Source organism: Pinus tabuliformis, chromosome Q (assembly GCF_031772625.1).
Source record: "Pinus tabuliformis cultivar Carrire ecotype Pingquan chromosome Q, CPIR1, whole genome shotgun sequence".
Lineage (NCBI taxonomy): Eukaryota > Viridiplantae > Streptophyta > Pinopsida > Pinales > Pinaceae > Pinus > Pinus tabuliformis.
The window spans coordinates 127,581,314-127,599,052 of NC_142296.1; the positions used below are offsets into that span (position 1 = coordinate 127,581,314).

At 39.7% G+C, this 17,739-nt stretch overlaps 1 protein-coding gene across 1 annotated transcript in view; it reads left to right on the forward strand.

Moving 5' to 3' along the window:
- The window catches only part of SPY (Tetratricopeptide repeat (TPR)-like superfamily protein), a 310,171-nt gene that overhangs the window by 61,941 nt on the left and 230,491 nt on the right, over positions 1 to 17,739 (forward strand). Inside the window, exons 6-9 of the mRNA XM_089384094.1 lie at positions 4,288 to 4,416; positions 4,765 to 4,884; positions 5,003 to 5,071; positions 5,181 to 5,262. Of these exons, the coding sequence (XP_089240220.1) occupies positions 4,288 to 4,416; positions 4,765 to 4,884; positions 5,003 to 5,071; positions 5,181 to 5,262 (400 nt within the window). The remainder of the gene's footprint in view (positions 1 to 4,287; positions 4,417 to 4,764; positions 4,885 to 5,002; positions 5,072 to 5,180; positions 5,263 to 17,739) is intronic.

The window sequence follows — 17,739 nt, forward strand, 5'->3', positions numbered from 1 at the left end:
TAGAAATCACTGTTAAAAGTAGAGTTACCAAGAGTTACACTCAAACCTGGGATCATTTGTGTGCAATCCATGTTGTACCTGTCTGCAACTATCACACCTAGCCCCGCAAACTCTTTGGTAGGAAGTCCCCTTTTTGCCTAGTGCTGCATCCATGAATTTGTCTGTGGCTCCTCCGTCAATTAGTGCTGTGATGTGTTGTCCCTTGACAACTCCCTTGACCCTGAAGGTGTAATACTTGGGCGTGCTTGAAAGAGTTGCAATCTTGACTTGTGGTCGTGTCTTCTTTTCTCTGCTAAGGCTTTCCTCTTGTGGCGGTCCTTCTTTGGAGCTGTCAGGGTTTTCTTCATCCTTTGCTTCCTTTTGCAGTGACTCTTCGTCGATTCTTGGAGTGGCCTCTTCTTCTTCTTCGTCGTCAGAGAGTACTTCGATGTAGTGAATCTTCCCCTTTCCTAATCAACGATGATTAGGTTCCCATGGTTCCTTGCAAGTAAGACTTAGCTTTTTCCTCCTTAAGAAAATTTCTAAACAGAAATTCTATCACTGCAACCACTGATTTATTTCACCTACTTATTATTCCCAATAAGTTATTTATGAAATCCCTTCAGTAAATATCAAAATAAATTCTACTGTAGATATCACACCATTATACAGAAACAAATATATGCACAAGAATCAATCACATCAACACAATTATTTTTGGACAATTGTCCCTAGAAAAACCCAATGCGGGAAAACCGATGCAGCAGAGGAGGGTTTTATTAATCTTCAGCAACAATCACTTTTACAAAAAAAATTACATAGACACTGGGAGAAAACACTTGAGACTTTTCTCCAAGACTTTCTGACACCGTGGAGAGCTTCCTTTCTCTACTATGTCAGCCCTGCGTAATTCTGCATGGGTCCCTCTCTGCGTCATCCCTGCGTCTCTCTGATCTGTGTCTCCCTCTACACTGTTTCTTAGAGTCTCTGCGTCACTTCTGCTGAGCTTCCTGACTGCTACTAATCCCCCCTCTTCCTCCACCCTGCAACTCTTCCTCTGAAATCGATCTCCTTCTCTTTGAGAATCGATTTTCCTTGAGATGATGTGTATCTTTTGGTATGTCTCCAACTAACCCTCAAGCCTCCTCTTATACTTTTCTGGTTGAGTCTTCAACGATTGAGATTAAGCCCCTAATCAACGACTAAGATTAGATTTGGCTTGATCCTCGTCATTTAGAACCTTCTTACCCAGTTTTATATTGATACTCATTAATATTTTAATTTTCCTAAGTTTAGACTTATGAACTCCATTAGAAATAGTAATTATTTTAATATCTTTCCAATCGGGTGGAATTTCCCCAAACCATTTATGGGTCTTGGAGATCTTATGTGCCTTAGCCTCTCCACCAATTTTCATGGCTAGAGCACATCCGATGCTACCACAAATCAACACTTCTTAGTTCACTTTGAGTTTCCTCATCTAGTCTGTCTCTTTTGGGCCCATTACGTTGGAAAGGCTTCTCCTTATCTTTTGGAGGGATGAAAGGCTTGGACGGAGCCTTAGCTTTAATGACTGCATTACCCAAGTCTCGAGTCTTCTTGATGGCTTCTTGAAGAGTGGTGGGATTGAATGCTTTGACCCATCCTTGTAGGGGCTCAGCTAATGCTTTACTGAACAACATAACTAATCGCTCTTCATATATATTTGTTACCATAACTACGGTGTGTTCAAATTCTGCAATAAACTCTTCATGTGACCCTGTTTGCTTAAGTAGTGCTAGTTCTCTGAAGTGGATTTTTGGGTTCTTTCGGTCGAATATTTCAATCAACCTTTGTGTAAAATCTTCATAAGAGGTGATGTTAGCATGTCTTAGGGTCACTAGACCATGATATCACCATTCATGTGCTTCCCCTTCTAGATGTGATGTGGCAAATTGAAGTGCATCTGCTTCGGCTATAGGATTGAGCTTGAAGTAGGTGTCCAATTTTTGCACCCAAGCCCTTGATGTACATTTAGATGATCCATCAAATGAGGGTAAAGGAAGTTTACTCACACTTGCAGACTAATTCGCCATTAAGCTGTCCCTGGGGTCTATTCCTGTATCAGATGTTGCTATACTCATTGAAGGTCGTAACTGCTCAAGTATTTTCTTAAGTGGTTAAGTGTCTTACTCAAAACCCCAGATTTGGATTTTTCGCCCAACTTACCCAAAACCCGCCCACGATGGGGCTTTTATCTCCTTTTTTGAAGGACTATAGCCTACGGGGACAAATAGGTTACTAAGTCCATTGGTTGTCAATTCATTAAGGACATCACATGGTGAATAATAGGAGGGGAGGAGGGCCTTTTATTTCTTTTGGCCATTCCCTTCCCTCCCTTGCCCGCTGTGCGGCCTGCAAAATTCGCCCACAGGGAGCGAATTTTTTAAGGGGGGAGCGATTGTTACCCGACCGCTCCCACCTTAAAAAATTCTCTGTGGGAGCGGTCAAGAAGTGAACACTCTCCAACCGCTCCCTTGTTTGCTCCCAAGGAGCGATTTTTTTTTAAAGGGAGCACGCACCCGAGGTCGTTGCCCCTCCGCACCCAAGCGGAGCGCTCTTCGGGAGTGGGTTCCTTGGGGGGGGGTGCGGGGGGCGCTCCCCCGCAACCCTGATATTGAGCTTAACTTTACATCCATCTCTTCCAAGTGCCTTCATTTTCACACTTTAATTTCACAACTAACACTATATTGGTAGTGTTATTGTTCATAGAGTTGAAGTTCTGGTAACATATGGTTTCTAATATTATTATTATAATAATAATAATAATAATAATAATAATAATCACCATCTAATTTTAAGGTCACAGCCAAGCTGGATACCAAATTGATGTATGAGACACCCTTGTTTGTGGGAGAAGGGATCCCCTCCACACCTCAATTTGACTGCTAAAGCCTACGAAGGTGTGCATACCCTACCGGGCTACCCCTCTCTGGTTTTGACTCTGTGACTGCCTTGGAGAAAACACATGTTCTTAACCATTACGCAAACTGAGTTTGGTGCCCACATGCATTTTGAACTGAAGTTTCCTTTCATAATATTCAGTGTATTGGAATTGTACATACTGGTTGAGGTTCATGCCTATTTGACATTTACAAGATTTAGTTAGATGATCCAGTCGTTGAGGTTCTGTATGCTGTTATGCTGATATTTTGTCCATGGTAGCACGTTGTATCTTATATGCTTCCTTTCAACCATACAACAAAATTTACCAAGTTCCCTAATTCTCATACTTCTAACATGGGCAATTGAAAAAGCTATTACTGACCGTACTGAACTTTTATTCGTGTCACATAGATTATTCCTGTTGCAGTCTGCTGTTTGAAATTTTGTTATGACTCTTCAATAATGTTATTGTTATCCCTTTCCAAAAAAGGATTTTCATCACAGAAGGGTTTAGGTGTTCTAGATGATAATTCCAGTTTTTCCAAGTCTACTCTGATCAGGTACAGGATTAAAATTCACTTCTTTCTTCATCACTAACTTCACTACAAGATTGTAGTGAGATTTTACATCACGTTTGTAGGCTTCTACACATTTTTTTCGTGTTAATGCCTTTAAGCTCTACTTATTTTGAGTGGCCAAAGTTAGCAGATTCGGTCTATGACACTGGACGCAGTTATATCTTTTCTTGCAGACATTGCCACCTACTTCTGAAAGGTGATCCTCTCCATTTTCAAAGAGTGCTATTGCAATCGTTAAGTGTCACGGTTAACAACCATTTCATATTTTGTATGAATTATACTATAGAGTCTAGACATATGTGGAGGTGCGAAAGAAGCATTGCTACACTAGGGCAATCTGTAAGTAACCCTTATGACTTGATATCTAGTCCTAGACTCCTAGGCCAAAGATTGTGTTTCTAATGGTTGTTTAATATGACTTTTAAGTTTCAACTTTCTACCAAGTATGAGCACATGGATGATTAAAGGTCTTCTACTTTGTGGCTTCAACTTTATCTGCCAGTGATGGTCTCCTTTATTTCATGCACTTGGTCTGACACCCTCATATATCACGATTGTAATTGTGAATTCCTGCAAATACATTAGGCAGTCATGTTTGAGACATCATCCAGAGCTTGTTCAAAATTCAGAGTAATGGACGCTGATTGGTGTGATATAATGTGAAGTACCATATTTATATATTTGGATATCCTATGATATTGTTAATCCTTTAGGTTACAGTTTCTATTGTGGATTTTAATTTTGGATATGCTGAGATGCCTATGTTAAAGCTCTGAACATGCCTGAAAACTGTAATACAATGCAGGTGAAGCTTGAAGGAGATATACATCAGGGTATAGCTCATTACAAGAAGGCATTGCTTTATAATTGGCACTATGCAGATGCTATGTATAATCTTGGTGTCGCATATGGTGAACTACTAAAATTTGACATGGTAAGTGTAACTTGAGGGTTGACCATCTTAAACTATCCATGTCAGTCTGAAATCTGATGGCAAATATGCATTATTTGTAATTACTTTTCCTCGTATGGATACAAACAAACTTACTGATTTGTTTTCAGTGGTTCTGCTGATTCTGGTTGGTATTTTGAATTTTGTCTTTCTAGTTTCTTTTTTTTAGCAGTCTATATTGTTTAGTTCATTGGCCTTTTTCAATATTGAGATAAATACATATGCTAATAAATTAATTTTTCTTTCATCTTGATAGTGTCATGGCATCCTTTATTGTGTATACTCAAATTGTTTCCCTGTTTATCTGTCTATATGTCTGTCTGTCTTAAGGCAATTGTGATGTATGAGCTTGCCCTGCACTTCAATCCACATTGTGCGGAAGCATGCAATAATTTAGGAGTCATTTACAAAGACAGGGATAATCTTGACAAAGCTGTGGAGTGCTACCAGGTGAGCTGTCTATACAATGTTTGACTTTTGGCTGTGTTTTCTCAAACCTCATTGTTTGTCACAACTGCAAGCTGAGGTGATGACCTGTATTACTTAAGAGTCTCCTTATGTTCTGCAGATGGCTTTGTCGATCAAACCTAGTTTTTCACAGTCTCTTAATAATCTTGGTGTGGTCTACACTGTCCAGGTTTGTTTATCTTTTATTATATGGGTTCTTGTTTAGACTGTTAGAATGCTTCACATCTTTACATAGTAAATTGAAGGTGACATACCACTAGTTTGTTTTATGAATGCAGGGTAAAATGGATGCTGCTGCAAGCATGATTGAAAAGGCTATAATGGCAAATCCTGCATATGCAGAAGCTTATAATAATCTAGGTGACTATACTGAGCTTTTGTTTTCTAGTCTTCTCCAACTTTTCCCAGTAATTATTTAAATATATTGCCGAGATGTCCCTAAAGACACTGTTAATTATTTGTAGAGATGAAACACTGTTCTGCATTAGTTGACTGGGGATGTTAAATTGCAATGTCAGAAAATTGTTTCTGTTGCTGGACTCTGGTGTTGTGTGTTGTCGAAATTACAAGCATAATTGGCTGATCGAAATGTTGTCTGCAAAGTTAGGAGAACATTCCTGTGATATATATATATATATATATATGTTATTTAAATTTTATACTTATCATGGGATATTTCTTTCCAATCTCTTGGATTGGATATATCCCTTCTTGGGCATGGAGTTGCAAGCTATTTTAACTCTGGCGGTTTTGTGCAGTATATGCGGACTTGCAGACTATTCTGTATTTGAGACAGTCATTGGTTACTCTTTGATTTCACATTGAGAATTAATTCCTTCGTATTTATCTGTATGCATCTTTTCTATTCCTGATGGCTGAACGCCTTTCTCAGAATATTATAATTTCTGAATTCAGGTTTCTGTGGTTTATAATTTCTCAATATTTTTTTCAGCAAGGCCACATTTAAAAGAATTTCGTCGATGCGTTTTGAACCCTCAATTGTGGTTCATCATCAGGACTAAGATGGAGATTCTGATCAAGGCATGCAAATAAATACTGTAGAGAGGAAAGAAAATTCAAACGGTTAAAATCCAATGGTTAAAACCCAACGGTGATTTAATAATAAAATAACAATATTTTATTAAAATTCTATAATGTCTGAAAACTTGTTAAATATTAAATAAAAAGTTTTTAATTAAGAAACAATTTTAAAAAGGAGAAATTATTGCGAGAAAAACGGAAAAGATCAAAAATTAAAACGGATTTTTTTAATAAAATATTTGTTAATTAAATTTTTTTATTTATTAATTTTATTCATTTCTTTTAAAAATTATTTATTCTTATTTTATTTATTGTTTTAATATTTTTTATCATTACTCTCATTTTATTCTTCTTTTTTCCTTTATTAATATATATGCTATCTTCTAATTAAAAGATAATAGTATTCTTCTTATTGAACTTCTTTGCTCCTTAAATAGATTTGATGATTAAATTTCCCTTATTATAATTCTTTCATTTCTTTGAATGTATTTTCAAATTTTGACCTTGTTTATTAATAATTTTTATATTGATTAATTTTTACACATTTATGATGATATTCCTTGTTTGACTTCTCTTGGTTCCTAATTTTCAATTTTTGATCTTTTCCGTTTTCCTTGCAATAATTTCTCCTTTTCAAAATTGTTTCTTAATTAAAAACTTTTTATTTTATATTTAACAAGTTTTTAGACATTATAGAATTTCAATAATATATTACTATTTTATTATTAAATTACCATTGGGTTTTAACCATCTGATTTTAACTGTTTGAATTTTTCTTTCCTCTCTACAGTATTTATTTGCATGCCTTGATCAGAATCTCCATCTTAGTCCTGATGATGAACGACAACTGAGGGTTTGAAACGCATCGACGAAAATCTTTTAAATGTGGTCTTGCTGAAAATATTTTTTGAGAAAATATTATAATTCTTAGAACATAGATGGTTAATATGATTTGTGTGTATTCTTCCATATGAATTGCATTAGTACATTCATGGTGGAAATTCAGGAGACAGTAGATGTCATGTAGTGCTTATAGGAAAAACAAAAGCTTTTGTTTTTTTCCTTCTAATTCTGTTAAGAGTTGCAGATGGTATGAAACACTGTTTGGATATTGAGCTACATACATTTTTTCATGTTACCTACCAGTAGAATTCTTAGAAGCATGTATTTTGAACTTGAGGGAATTGCCTTCTACCTATGGTGAAAGCTTCCTGCTTATCATTATGATTGCTAAAAGTTCAAATTACATGAGATATTTGACATTGAAAATTGGGTGGATGTTTGGATAGTTTGGTAAACTGTTCTGGTTGCATTTTTCTGACAATAGAAGGGTGATATCCTGGGTCTCTCCTTAGCCTCCCCCTCCGAGAGATCAGTGGATATCATTGAGACCAATTCGGTGATGCAGAACTGTACATTAGCTCACATGTCCTCAGAGCACCAGAGGGACCAGCTCCAGATGGTTCCAAAGTAGGGTGCTCTCGGCTCATTTGATTACCTCCCAGTTACACAGGGGCGGTCAAAGATCTATTCAGAATTTCTTTCTTTCAACCTTGGATACTAGGAGTATCCCATGCTCCTACATTCCCCCCAGGACCATATGACCATACCCATTGCTGGTTCTAGGGTACTTTGACAATGAGCCAATGCCTAATTTGCCCCCCTCGCCATCGGTCATCAGACTCATGAGCCCTTGACATCTTTAGCTCCATTGCCAGATGTTCCTTTTTCAGTCATTCTTTCTTGGCATGCTATTGATTATTTTGTTTTGTGCCATGGTCTTTTATATGTGTCATGGTAGCACCACTTCTTGTTTCTTTATTTCTTTATGTTGTTCTCAGTATTTTCTAGGAGCTGTGTTTGTACTCCCCCATTGTATTCATAGTGATTAGGTTTCAATTTCAGATTTGGTCCTGTTATATCTCAAAACAAACTACTCAAATGTTCATATCGTTTGATTCAGTATTGCTTCTTCATGGATACATTAGCAGATGAACCTTTCATGAGTTCATTGGTTTAGCATCATTGCTTCATGGATCCATTATAGGATGAACTTCTCATAAAGACTTTGTCATTTAGGATTGACTATTTGTGGATTGTTAATTTTAGTTAACAATGGTATGTTCTATGCTTAGCACAATTACTTCAATGTTCACCAGATTTGGCGAATGCCAAGGAAAAACCCCAAGATGGGGAAAACCCTTGATCAATTCTTCTTATTATTATATCAAATGTTCAGCACAGAGAGAGAGTACAAAAGTCAAAATTGATTTGGCAAATCACAGTCAAAACAACCCTGCCAAATTTGTATGCAAGAACAGTCAAATTCTGCCCTAACGAGAAAGTCAATGTAGTTCAATGCAACAACAAATCATCCTCTATGCAGTTCGGTCATACCTAGTCAAACTCAGCCTTCTAAGGTGGTCAAAGTCAGCTCAAAACAGTCCTCAGTTCCTGTGCCAATCAATGCGGCCTTCCAAAAATGAAATTCTGACCCAAAAATTGCAGTCAAACTTGGTTAATGCACCCCTGTTCAACGCTGGTCAAACCTGCAACAGTATTCTAAAATTTCGGCCTGTAATTCATCCTCCTTGCCACACGTGTGAGAGAAAATAGCTGCCCAATAGCTGTACGAACCAATCAGATGAAGAGAGAGAAGAATGTGTGAGATGAGGTGATGCCAAATGAGGTTTGAGGTCTCTCATATTTATACAAGTTGTTGGGGATCAAGTGACATGTCCATTGGGATTCATGAGCCTACATGATGATGTGGGCAACTTTGACAATTTGCACATGTGGGCATAAATTCAAAAAGACATTTCTGCCTATCCAATTTAAATGATTTTTAGGTTGATTTTGGTCCTCTCGAAAAGAGGAATACAATGCAATAATCATCTCCACCAAATGAGCTATCCAAAGTGGGATTTGGCCTTAGTTTCCAATTTTAACACTCCCTCTCAACTAGGGAGAATTTCACTTGCCAATATCTGACATCGATCAATATACCATCCTGTCATCATGTACCATCTTTGCATCTCGTCTCAACTCTGCTGAACACTGATATAGATAATGAAGAAGAATCGATCGAGAGTGAGTCACACGACCTTGCCATTCTCCACTGGTAAAAGTCAATCCACATAACTAAGCGTAGAACCCCAATCAGACTTGATCTTAGATCAATTTGTTGAACACCATGTATCCTAGACATAGGGAGTACGACAAAACATGATGCATCCATCTGTAGTGCTATGGTCCCTATCCTCTTTTCCCAACTCATTGGTCAGTGAAAGGTACTTCCCATGAGTCCCGGACTACATGGGCAGGATGTAGGCTGGGGCATCCATAAAGTAAAGTGAACCACTCATCCTGCTCATATGCCATAGGAGTGTTAATTTTTCATCACTTGTTCTATGTTGCAACTATTACTTAGGCAATATTTAATAGCATTCAATTTCTCAATTTTGCTTCTTCAATTTTTCAATAACAGTAGAGCAATAGTAGATAGAACAAATAAACAAATGCACGTAGAAAGACAACCAAGAAACGAGAGTGAAGAGACACAAATTTGGTCAACGACCAAGGCAAAACCCATTGTGGGGAAAACCCTTGCAAATCTTCTTCTTATTAGATTGTCTTCAAATATTCAACAAAGAGTACATTATTGAATTTTAATTCAATATCCAAATAGTGTAAAAATGCCAAGCAATGGAATTAGCTATAGTCAAATCTGTTTTGCTTGTAGTCTGCTCAAGTCAACAACAGTCAACCATTGTCAAAGAATGCCCTAACCAATGATAGTACAACAGTCCAATAATCAACAAAGGAGCTCAGTCTTGGAGGGATTTATGTGGCCTTCTTTACTAAACAAAATGAACCCAAAACAGTGCGAATTAGAACAGTCAAACCTGTTCAATATAGAGGTGGTGCCTGTGGTCAACTTCAACTATTTAGGGCTTCGATCAAGGAGCTTGGATTGCTTTGATTTTGACACCAAAGCAATGTAAGCCCAAGTCAACGCTGGTCAACGTCTTGCAGTCAGCCTTGTAATTCGGCCCAATCAGAGACAACCACCTGTACTCCGCATGAGAGAGAGAGGACTTCCACTTCTAAGTTGTATGAACCAATAGAAGAAGGAGAGGGAGGATGTGTGTTGAGTGCATGAGATGCCCAATGAGGTTTGACGTCTCATATATTTATATGAATCCATGTGGGTTAAAAGACAAGTCAAATGGGCATCATGAGCCCACATAAATGTGAGGCCGACCTTGACAATTTTACATGAGTGAGAATAAATTAAAATTCCAACTTCTGCTTGTCCAAAATGGGTGGTGTTTAGGTTGATTTTGGTCCTCTCGAAGAGAGGAATTTAATGCAACAATTATCTTCATCAAATGAGCTGTCCAAAGTGGAATTAACCCTAGTTGCATAATTTAACAAGGAGAAGGTGAACCACTCATCCTATGCATATATCAACAATCATAGGGGAAGGTGAACCACTCACCCTACACACGTGTCATCAATCGTAGGGTGAGGTGAACCACTCACCCACCCTACACACATGTTAACTATCATGGGGTATCACAAGGGTGTGAAAATTCGAGAGTCCCATCCGAATCAACTACTGCAACAACTAATTAAAATTTTCCTATCAGTTAATTATCGAAACAAATTATTTACTATTTCCTACAACAAATTTTGAAGCTAATACAACTGCAACCTTCACTTAATTAATTAATTTGCCCAAAACAAGAATAGAACAATAGAGAAAAATCCACACAAGTGACAATATTTTTTGGACAAATGTCCCTGGAAAAACCCAATGTGGGAAAACCGGTGCAACAACTTTGAGGGTTTTATATTATTAAGCAGTAGTTTCTGAATACAACTCTGGATGCCCTTTCGACAATCCAGTTATAGAGAAAATAAACTGGCAGAAAAACTTAGTGAGATTACCTCACTCTACCTAGAAAATCTCGGTTGTTGCGGCAACTGATCCAACTGTCCCCGGTTATCTCTGTGCTGGTCTTGCGTCAACCTCAGAAGGCTCTACGTCAACTCAACTGGGAAACGTCTTGCCTTTTGGAGCAGTTTCCAGCCCTCCCGGCTCAGAAATGTCAGCTCCTCTACAAAACTCGGACTTCTGCTCTGGATGACTGCATTGTCTCTGCGTGAGCCCTTCTGGCTCAATGTCAAGCTCTACGTGGGACCCTTTGGACCAACGCCAACTATTTTGGTGTCTCTCTGCCTCTCTCTGCTGCTTGTCTTGGGTCTTGGAGAAGATACTCCAACCCAACTATCCCTGCCACTTAATGCAATAACTCACTATCAAAATTCTCTCGGCAGTTGCTCTACTTCAGAAAATTGAACTTTTGAACTCTCCATGTGTGTTTCCAAGTGACCCTCAAGCTTCCTTAAATAATCTCCTCATTGACATTCAACGACCTAAATTAGAAACTAATCAACGACTAAGATTATTTCTGCTCGATCCTCGTCTTCTTCTAGAAGTTACACCCACAATTTATATTAATACCCTTTAATTATTTTATTTTCCTAAGTTTAGACTTAGTGTCCCTTTAAAAATAATTAATTATTTTAATAAATCTGTTTCTGGGTGGAATTTCCCAAAACACTTTCTAGGTTCTTTGGAATACATGTGCCTAAGCCTCCTTGCAAAAATTGAGACCTAGAGCACATCTGATGCTACCAGAAATCAACACTCCCTCTTAGCGAGGAATGTGTTCTAGCAATGAATCCTGCTAGAGCATCACTTTGTTCTGTAACATCTCCCTCTGCGCTGCTAATGTTTGACCTGCTATCCACCAACCACTGCTCAAACGCTGCATCTGTACTGTTGCTGACCCTGCCACTGTCAACACTGCATCCGTACTACAACTCCCTTTGAAATTTAGCATCTGCATCTATACTGCAACCCCCTCTGAAATTTAGGATTTTCATCCGTACTGCAACTCCCTCTGAAATTTAGCAACTGCATCCGTACTGCAACTCCCTCTGAAATTTAGCATTCGTGCTGTCGCTGGCACTGCCACTGCCAACAGTCACTGCATTGCAAACTGTTGCTGCTACTCCATCAACAATGGAAAAACATCCCAAATTACTGAACTAACGGTGTTCAGTATGATACCATGTGAATGTTGGAGCCTGACCGCTGGTAGTCTTTGCGCTGACCCTCTGAATCTTCTGCGCTGTTGCTGACCTCTGCTCTGTGCCATTTGCACTATTGCCAACTTTGATCTGCGTTGTTTAGTCTCTGATGCTCCTAGCCACCGCAACTCTCTCTGACGCCCCTCGGCACCATCTGACACTAGTCCATCCTGCTACCACAAAATTGGGCTCCTGTAGCAAGGTATTGATCCAAAAGGTGGGCTCCTCAAGGATCTTGCCCATCTGTAGCTCTTTCGAACTACATCTCCAAGTCATCTAACCTCCATCCTGGAGGTATTTCAGTTGTCATGGCAAACTCCTCCTCCTCGATCTTTGCAGGCGCAACCTTCGGATCATGCTTTTCACCCTTGTCCTTCTTCTTGAGAGGACACTGACTAGCATAGTGACCCATCTCACCACACTTGAAGCAATTTATCTTCGAGACGTCCTTCTTACATCTCCGCTACTCCTGTTGTCCCTTCGATGCAAGAGCTGCACTATCCTCCTCCTTGGGCTTCGACCCAATGTTGCTGCTTCTGTCAAGTTTACACTTGACCAAGTCTCTCCTCAGCTCCTCTTGCTTGAGAGCTGCCCACATCTCATCCCAATTCGGCAAAGTTGCCCTGCCTAGGATACTTTAGACAAAGACTTGCCACTCATCTGAGACAAAATTGAGGGCCAGTCTAACCAACTCTGAGTCTTGAGGTGTAGACCCTACAACAAATAACTCATCATGGGTCTCTTGAAGCTTCGTGAGGAATGGATCCACACGCTCCCCTTTTTCATTTGTGCAAATCTCAACTTCTGCTCTAAGTACATCATCCGCTGCCTGGAAGATCCCTGATATAATGTAGACAATGCGTCCCACATCTCCTTAGCAGTCCCTCTGCTAGCGATGTGAAAGACCACATGATCCTTAACTCTGTCGAGGATCATTATTTTTGCCTTCGCCATCTCAGCCCGGTACTTATTCACCGGATCTAAATCGGCTGGTTCAACCACCACACTGTCGACATATGTCTGGAGGATATGCTCATCTAGAAGGAATGACATTCTAGCCTTCTAGATGACATAGTTGGATGCTTTGTCCAACCTATCCTGATTCTTCAAGCCATTGGTTGCCATCTCTACCACAAATGTCGAAAAGTCTCCTCTCTAGTTCTTACTGTTGCTGCCCAACCAATAAGAAAACGAACTTCTTGGTGGGAAGTCTTATTGAGGAAGAAATTCCCTCAACCGTGCTTCTCTTCTCTTTTGATGTCTTTCTGCCTAGCAAAACGTCTTGAAGAAAGGACTGCATCCCACCAGCTTCTCCCTTTTTCATGACAAACTTTCGAACTAGGAGTCCTTCCTCTCTGTCGACTCACTCAGAGAGAGACTGCCTCGAAAATCAGCCCTCCGGCTAGGACTGTGCAAACCATCTTGGGTTTTGAATCGCTGCCTCCTGTAGCTTTTTTGATCTCCCACTTCTGCTCAACTCTGGGTTCTCTGGCATTGTTCTTCTTGCTTCACTTGCAATGCTATGATACCATGTGAAAATTTGAGAATCCCACCTGAATCAACCACTGGAACAACTGATTAAACTTCTCCTATCTATTAATTACCGAAACAAATTATTTACTATTTCCTACAACAGATTTCGAAGCCAATACAACTGCAGTCTTCACTTAATTAATTAATTTGCCCAAAACAAGAATAGAACAATAGAGAAAAATCCACACAAGTGACAATATTTTTTGGAAAAATGTCCTTGGAAAAATCCAATGCGGGAAAACTGGTGCAACAACTCTGAGGGTTTTATATTATTAAGCAGTAGTTTCTGAATACAACTTTGGATGCCCTTCCGACAATCCAGTTACAAAGAAAATAAACTGCCAGAAAAACTTAGTGAGATTACCTCACTCTACTCGACAAATCTTCGCTGTTTCGGCAGCAAATCCCGAGTGTCCCCGACTATCCCTGCGCTGGCCCTATGTAGGCTCCGTGTCAGCCTCAAAGGCTCTGCGTAAGCTCAATTGGGAAACATATTGCCTTCTGGAGCAGTTTCCAACCCTCCTACCTCAGAAATGTCATCTCCTCTACAAAACTCAGACTTTTGCTCTGGATGACTGCACTGTCTTTGCGTGAGCCCTTCTGGCTCAGCGTCAAGCTCTGTGTGGGACCCTCTGGCCCAACGTCAACCCTTTTGGTGTCTCTCTGCCTCTCTCTGCTTCTTATCCTGGGTCCTGGAGAAGATACTCTATCCCAACTATCCTCGCCTCTCACTGCAACAACCACTATTGAGGATCTCCCGGTAGCTGCTCTGCTTCAGAAAATCCAACTTCTGAACTCTCTGTGTGTGTTTCCAAGTGACCCTCAAGCTTTCTTAAATAATCTACTCGTTGACATTCAACGACCCAGATTAGAAGCTAATCAATGGCTAAGATCATTTCTGCCTGTTCTTTGTCTTCTTCTAGAAGTTACGCCCACAAATTATATTATTACCCTTTAATTATTTTCTTTTCCTAAGTTTAGACTTAAGGTTCCTTTAAAAATAATTAATTATTTTAATAAAACTGTTTCTGGGTGGAATTTCCCAAAAAGCTTTATGGGTTCTTTGGAATACATGTGCCTAAGCCTCCTTGCAAAATTTGAGAGTTAGAGCACATTCGATGCTACCAAAAATCAACAAGGGGAAGGTGAACCACTCACCTTGTACACAACGTACTTATAGGGGAAGGTTAACCACTCACCCAATAGTTGCTCATAGCTCCAAGAAGTACCCCAAGCCCCCCAAAGCTCCCAAAGCATGTCCAACTCAAGCAGGACCCTCATGGGAGGGTCCTTACACGACTCCAAGTCTCTCTTAGAAGGCTAAGAATTTGACATTCCCCAGGGGCTTCGTGAGGATGTTTGCAACCTGCTCATCAATATTTATGTGTTGGAGCCTTATTGCTCCCCGTTGTACCATATCCTAGATAAAATGGTACCTGATATTAATGTGCTTGGAGTGGTCGTGGAACACAGGATTCTCTGAAAGGTGAATTCCACTCTGATTGTCACAATAGATCACTGTGGTATCCAGCACATGCTCAAATATCTCACCGAAGAGCTTCCCCAACCAAACAACTTCACAACAAGACATACTAGCAATAATATATTCGGCCTCAGCGGTGCTTAGAGCAACCAATTTTTGCTTTGCGTTAATCCATGAAATGGAAGCAGACCCTAATGAGAAGCAACATCCTAATGTGCTCTTTCTATCTACCACATTTCTGGTCCAGTCAAGATCAGAATATCCATGTAGCCTCAAATTCCTGGAGTGTACCTCAGCCTATAGTTGATTGTACCATGAAAATATCTCAATAGATTCTTAGCAACAATCCAATGTATGTGATGGGGCTCAACCACAAATTGATTCAAAGTATTTACAGCGAAGCATATGTCTGGTTGGGAGTTTACCAAGAACATCAGGGCCCCCACAAGTTGTCAATACTCGGAAGGGTTTGCCAATTTGGGCCCAACAACACTTCCACATAGCTTCTTGAAGTTGAGTTCCGTCGGAGTAGAGATAAACTTGCAATCCACCATCCCACATTTCTCTAGCAACTTCACAATGTATTTTCCTTGAGAAAGGAGAATCTTGCCTGACTTTTGCCAGACCTCCAGGCCTACGAAGTAGTGCATCAGTCTTAGGTCCTTCATCTTGAACTCAAAAATTAACTCCCTCTTGCATTAATAAATGAGAGGGTCCGTGTTGAGAAATCTAGGGCATAACAATTAAGTGATTTCTCTTCTATTAGTAACTGCCTGTGAGTGCTTTTTACTTCTTTAGATTAGGATCTTCTTTTATTTAGGTTATTAGTGTTCTTCTTCATCAAACAACTACTAATGCATGAACCATAAAGAGACAAGAGACACAGAGTATAGGCTATCAACTAGGGCCAAGACATCTCACTCTTTGAGAGGAAAACCCGAACAAATTCTTCTTCTTATAGGGATTCCAGTTGACAAATACCAAGACCAAACCCTTGACCTATTTTCCACTCCAAGACCAAGTCACAAATCTTCCTTGATGTGATCCTTCTTGCTTGAGTCAAACCTCTGCTTCTCCCTCCTACTCGGCTACCCTTTAGAATTCGGTTTCCTCTTCACTGCTTCAGACCTGTACCTTACTTCGACTTCCTTGGGAACCTTAAATACAACACATGTGAGATATCTATGGCAATCCAACCCCTTAATCTCCTTCGCTTGACCTAAATGATCTCTTCTTCTAACTTGGCTTCTTCAACAAACTTCACTTTTTTCTGCATTGATAACAATCCCCTTTTTCCACACGTGTGAGAGGAGTTCTACCCAAAAAACAATCCCAAAATAAGTCTGTTGACTTCGCTGCTCTTTTCGTTCACTTTGCTGGTTCTAGGACTTCTATTATGGCCTTCGCACTTCAGACTTCAGACTTCCCGCCACTGAAAATTTCGTGTCTAGAATGGAATGCGAACTGCCTATTTATAGTTGTCTCCCAAGGTAATAAGCCGACTTGTTGGAGGCTAGGCTGACATGTCACTTCGAGATCATTTAATATTGACCATAGATCATCAAAGGTGACATCATGGCTTACTTCCACATCTCTTTGACCATGAACATAGTTTCTATATGCCTTTGAATTTTCACTGTAGCCAACGAATATACCTTTCTTCCTAGATGCTTTCAACTTGTTTCTTTTCTCTTTAGGCACATGAAAGTACACGAGACAACCAAAAATTTTAAAATGAGAAACATTAGGTTTCTTACCAGTGAAAACTTCCTCAGTTACTTACCAGTGAAAACTTACTCGAGTGTCTTGATATCCAATGCTTGATGCGGGCTCCTATTTTGAACATATACAACAGTGTTGGCAACTTCTCCCAATAAGAACTTTGGTAGGCCTTGATCATGGAGCATGGCACGGGTGGCTTCCATGATTGTTCGATTCTTCCTTTCAACAACGCCATTTTGCTCAGGAGTGTATGGAACAATTGTCTCCCTCTTAATGTCAGCCTCTCTACAAAAGTCATTGAATTCATTTGATTCATATTCGGTTCCATTGTCGGTCCTCAATATTTTGATCTTCTTCCCTGTTTGATTTTCCACCAATGCTTTGAAAGAACGGAACCATTTGAACACTTCATCCTTCCTCTTCAAGAAATAGATCCATGTTTTGCGAGAGTAGTCATCCACAAAGATTGCATAATATGAGTATCCTCCCAATGATGTTATGAGCAACATACCAAACAGGTCAGAATGGACCAATTGAAGAATATCGGTTGTCTTGCTTTCACTAGAAGGGAATGGTCCCTTTGTATGTTTCCCAGCTGCACAACCCTGACAAACACCTTCATGGTTCATATTAAACTTGGGCATACCTGTGACCATCTTCCTTACCCCAGGTAAGGCTTTGTAATGCAATTGGGAAAACCTCCGGTGCCATAACTTAGATGGAAGAGAAGTATCGCTTGCCAAAGCTCCCAAAGGACTTCCACCAACTTGATAGAGACCATCAACCCTAAATCCAAGAGTAGATGCATCTTTATGGTTTCTTTGCCAAATACATACCTTTCCATCAATGAATGCTACCTTGAAGCTTTTATCTGCCACCACAGAAATAGATACCAG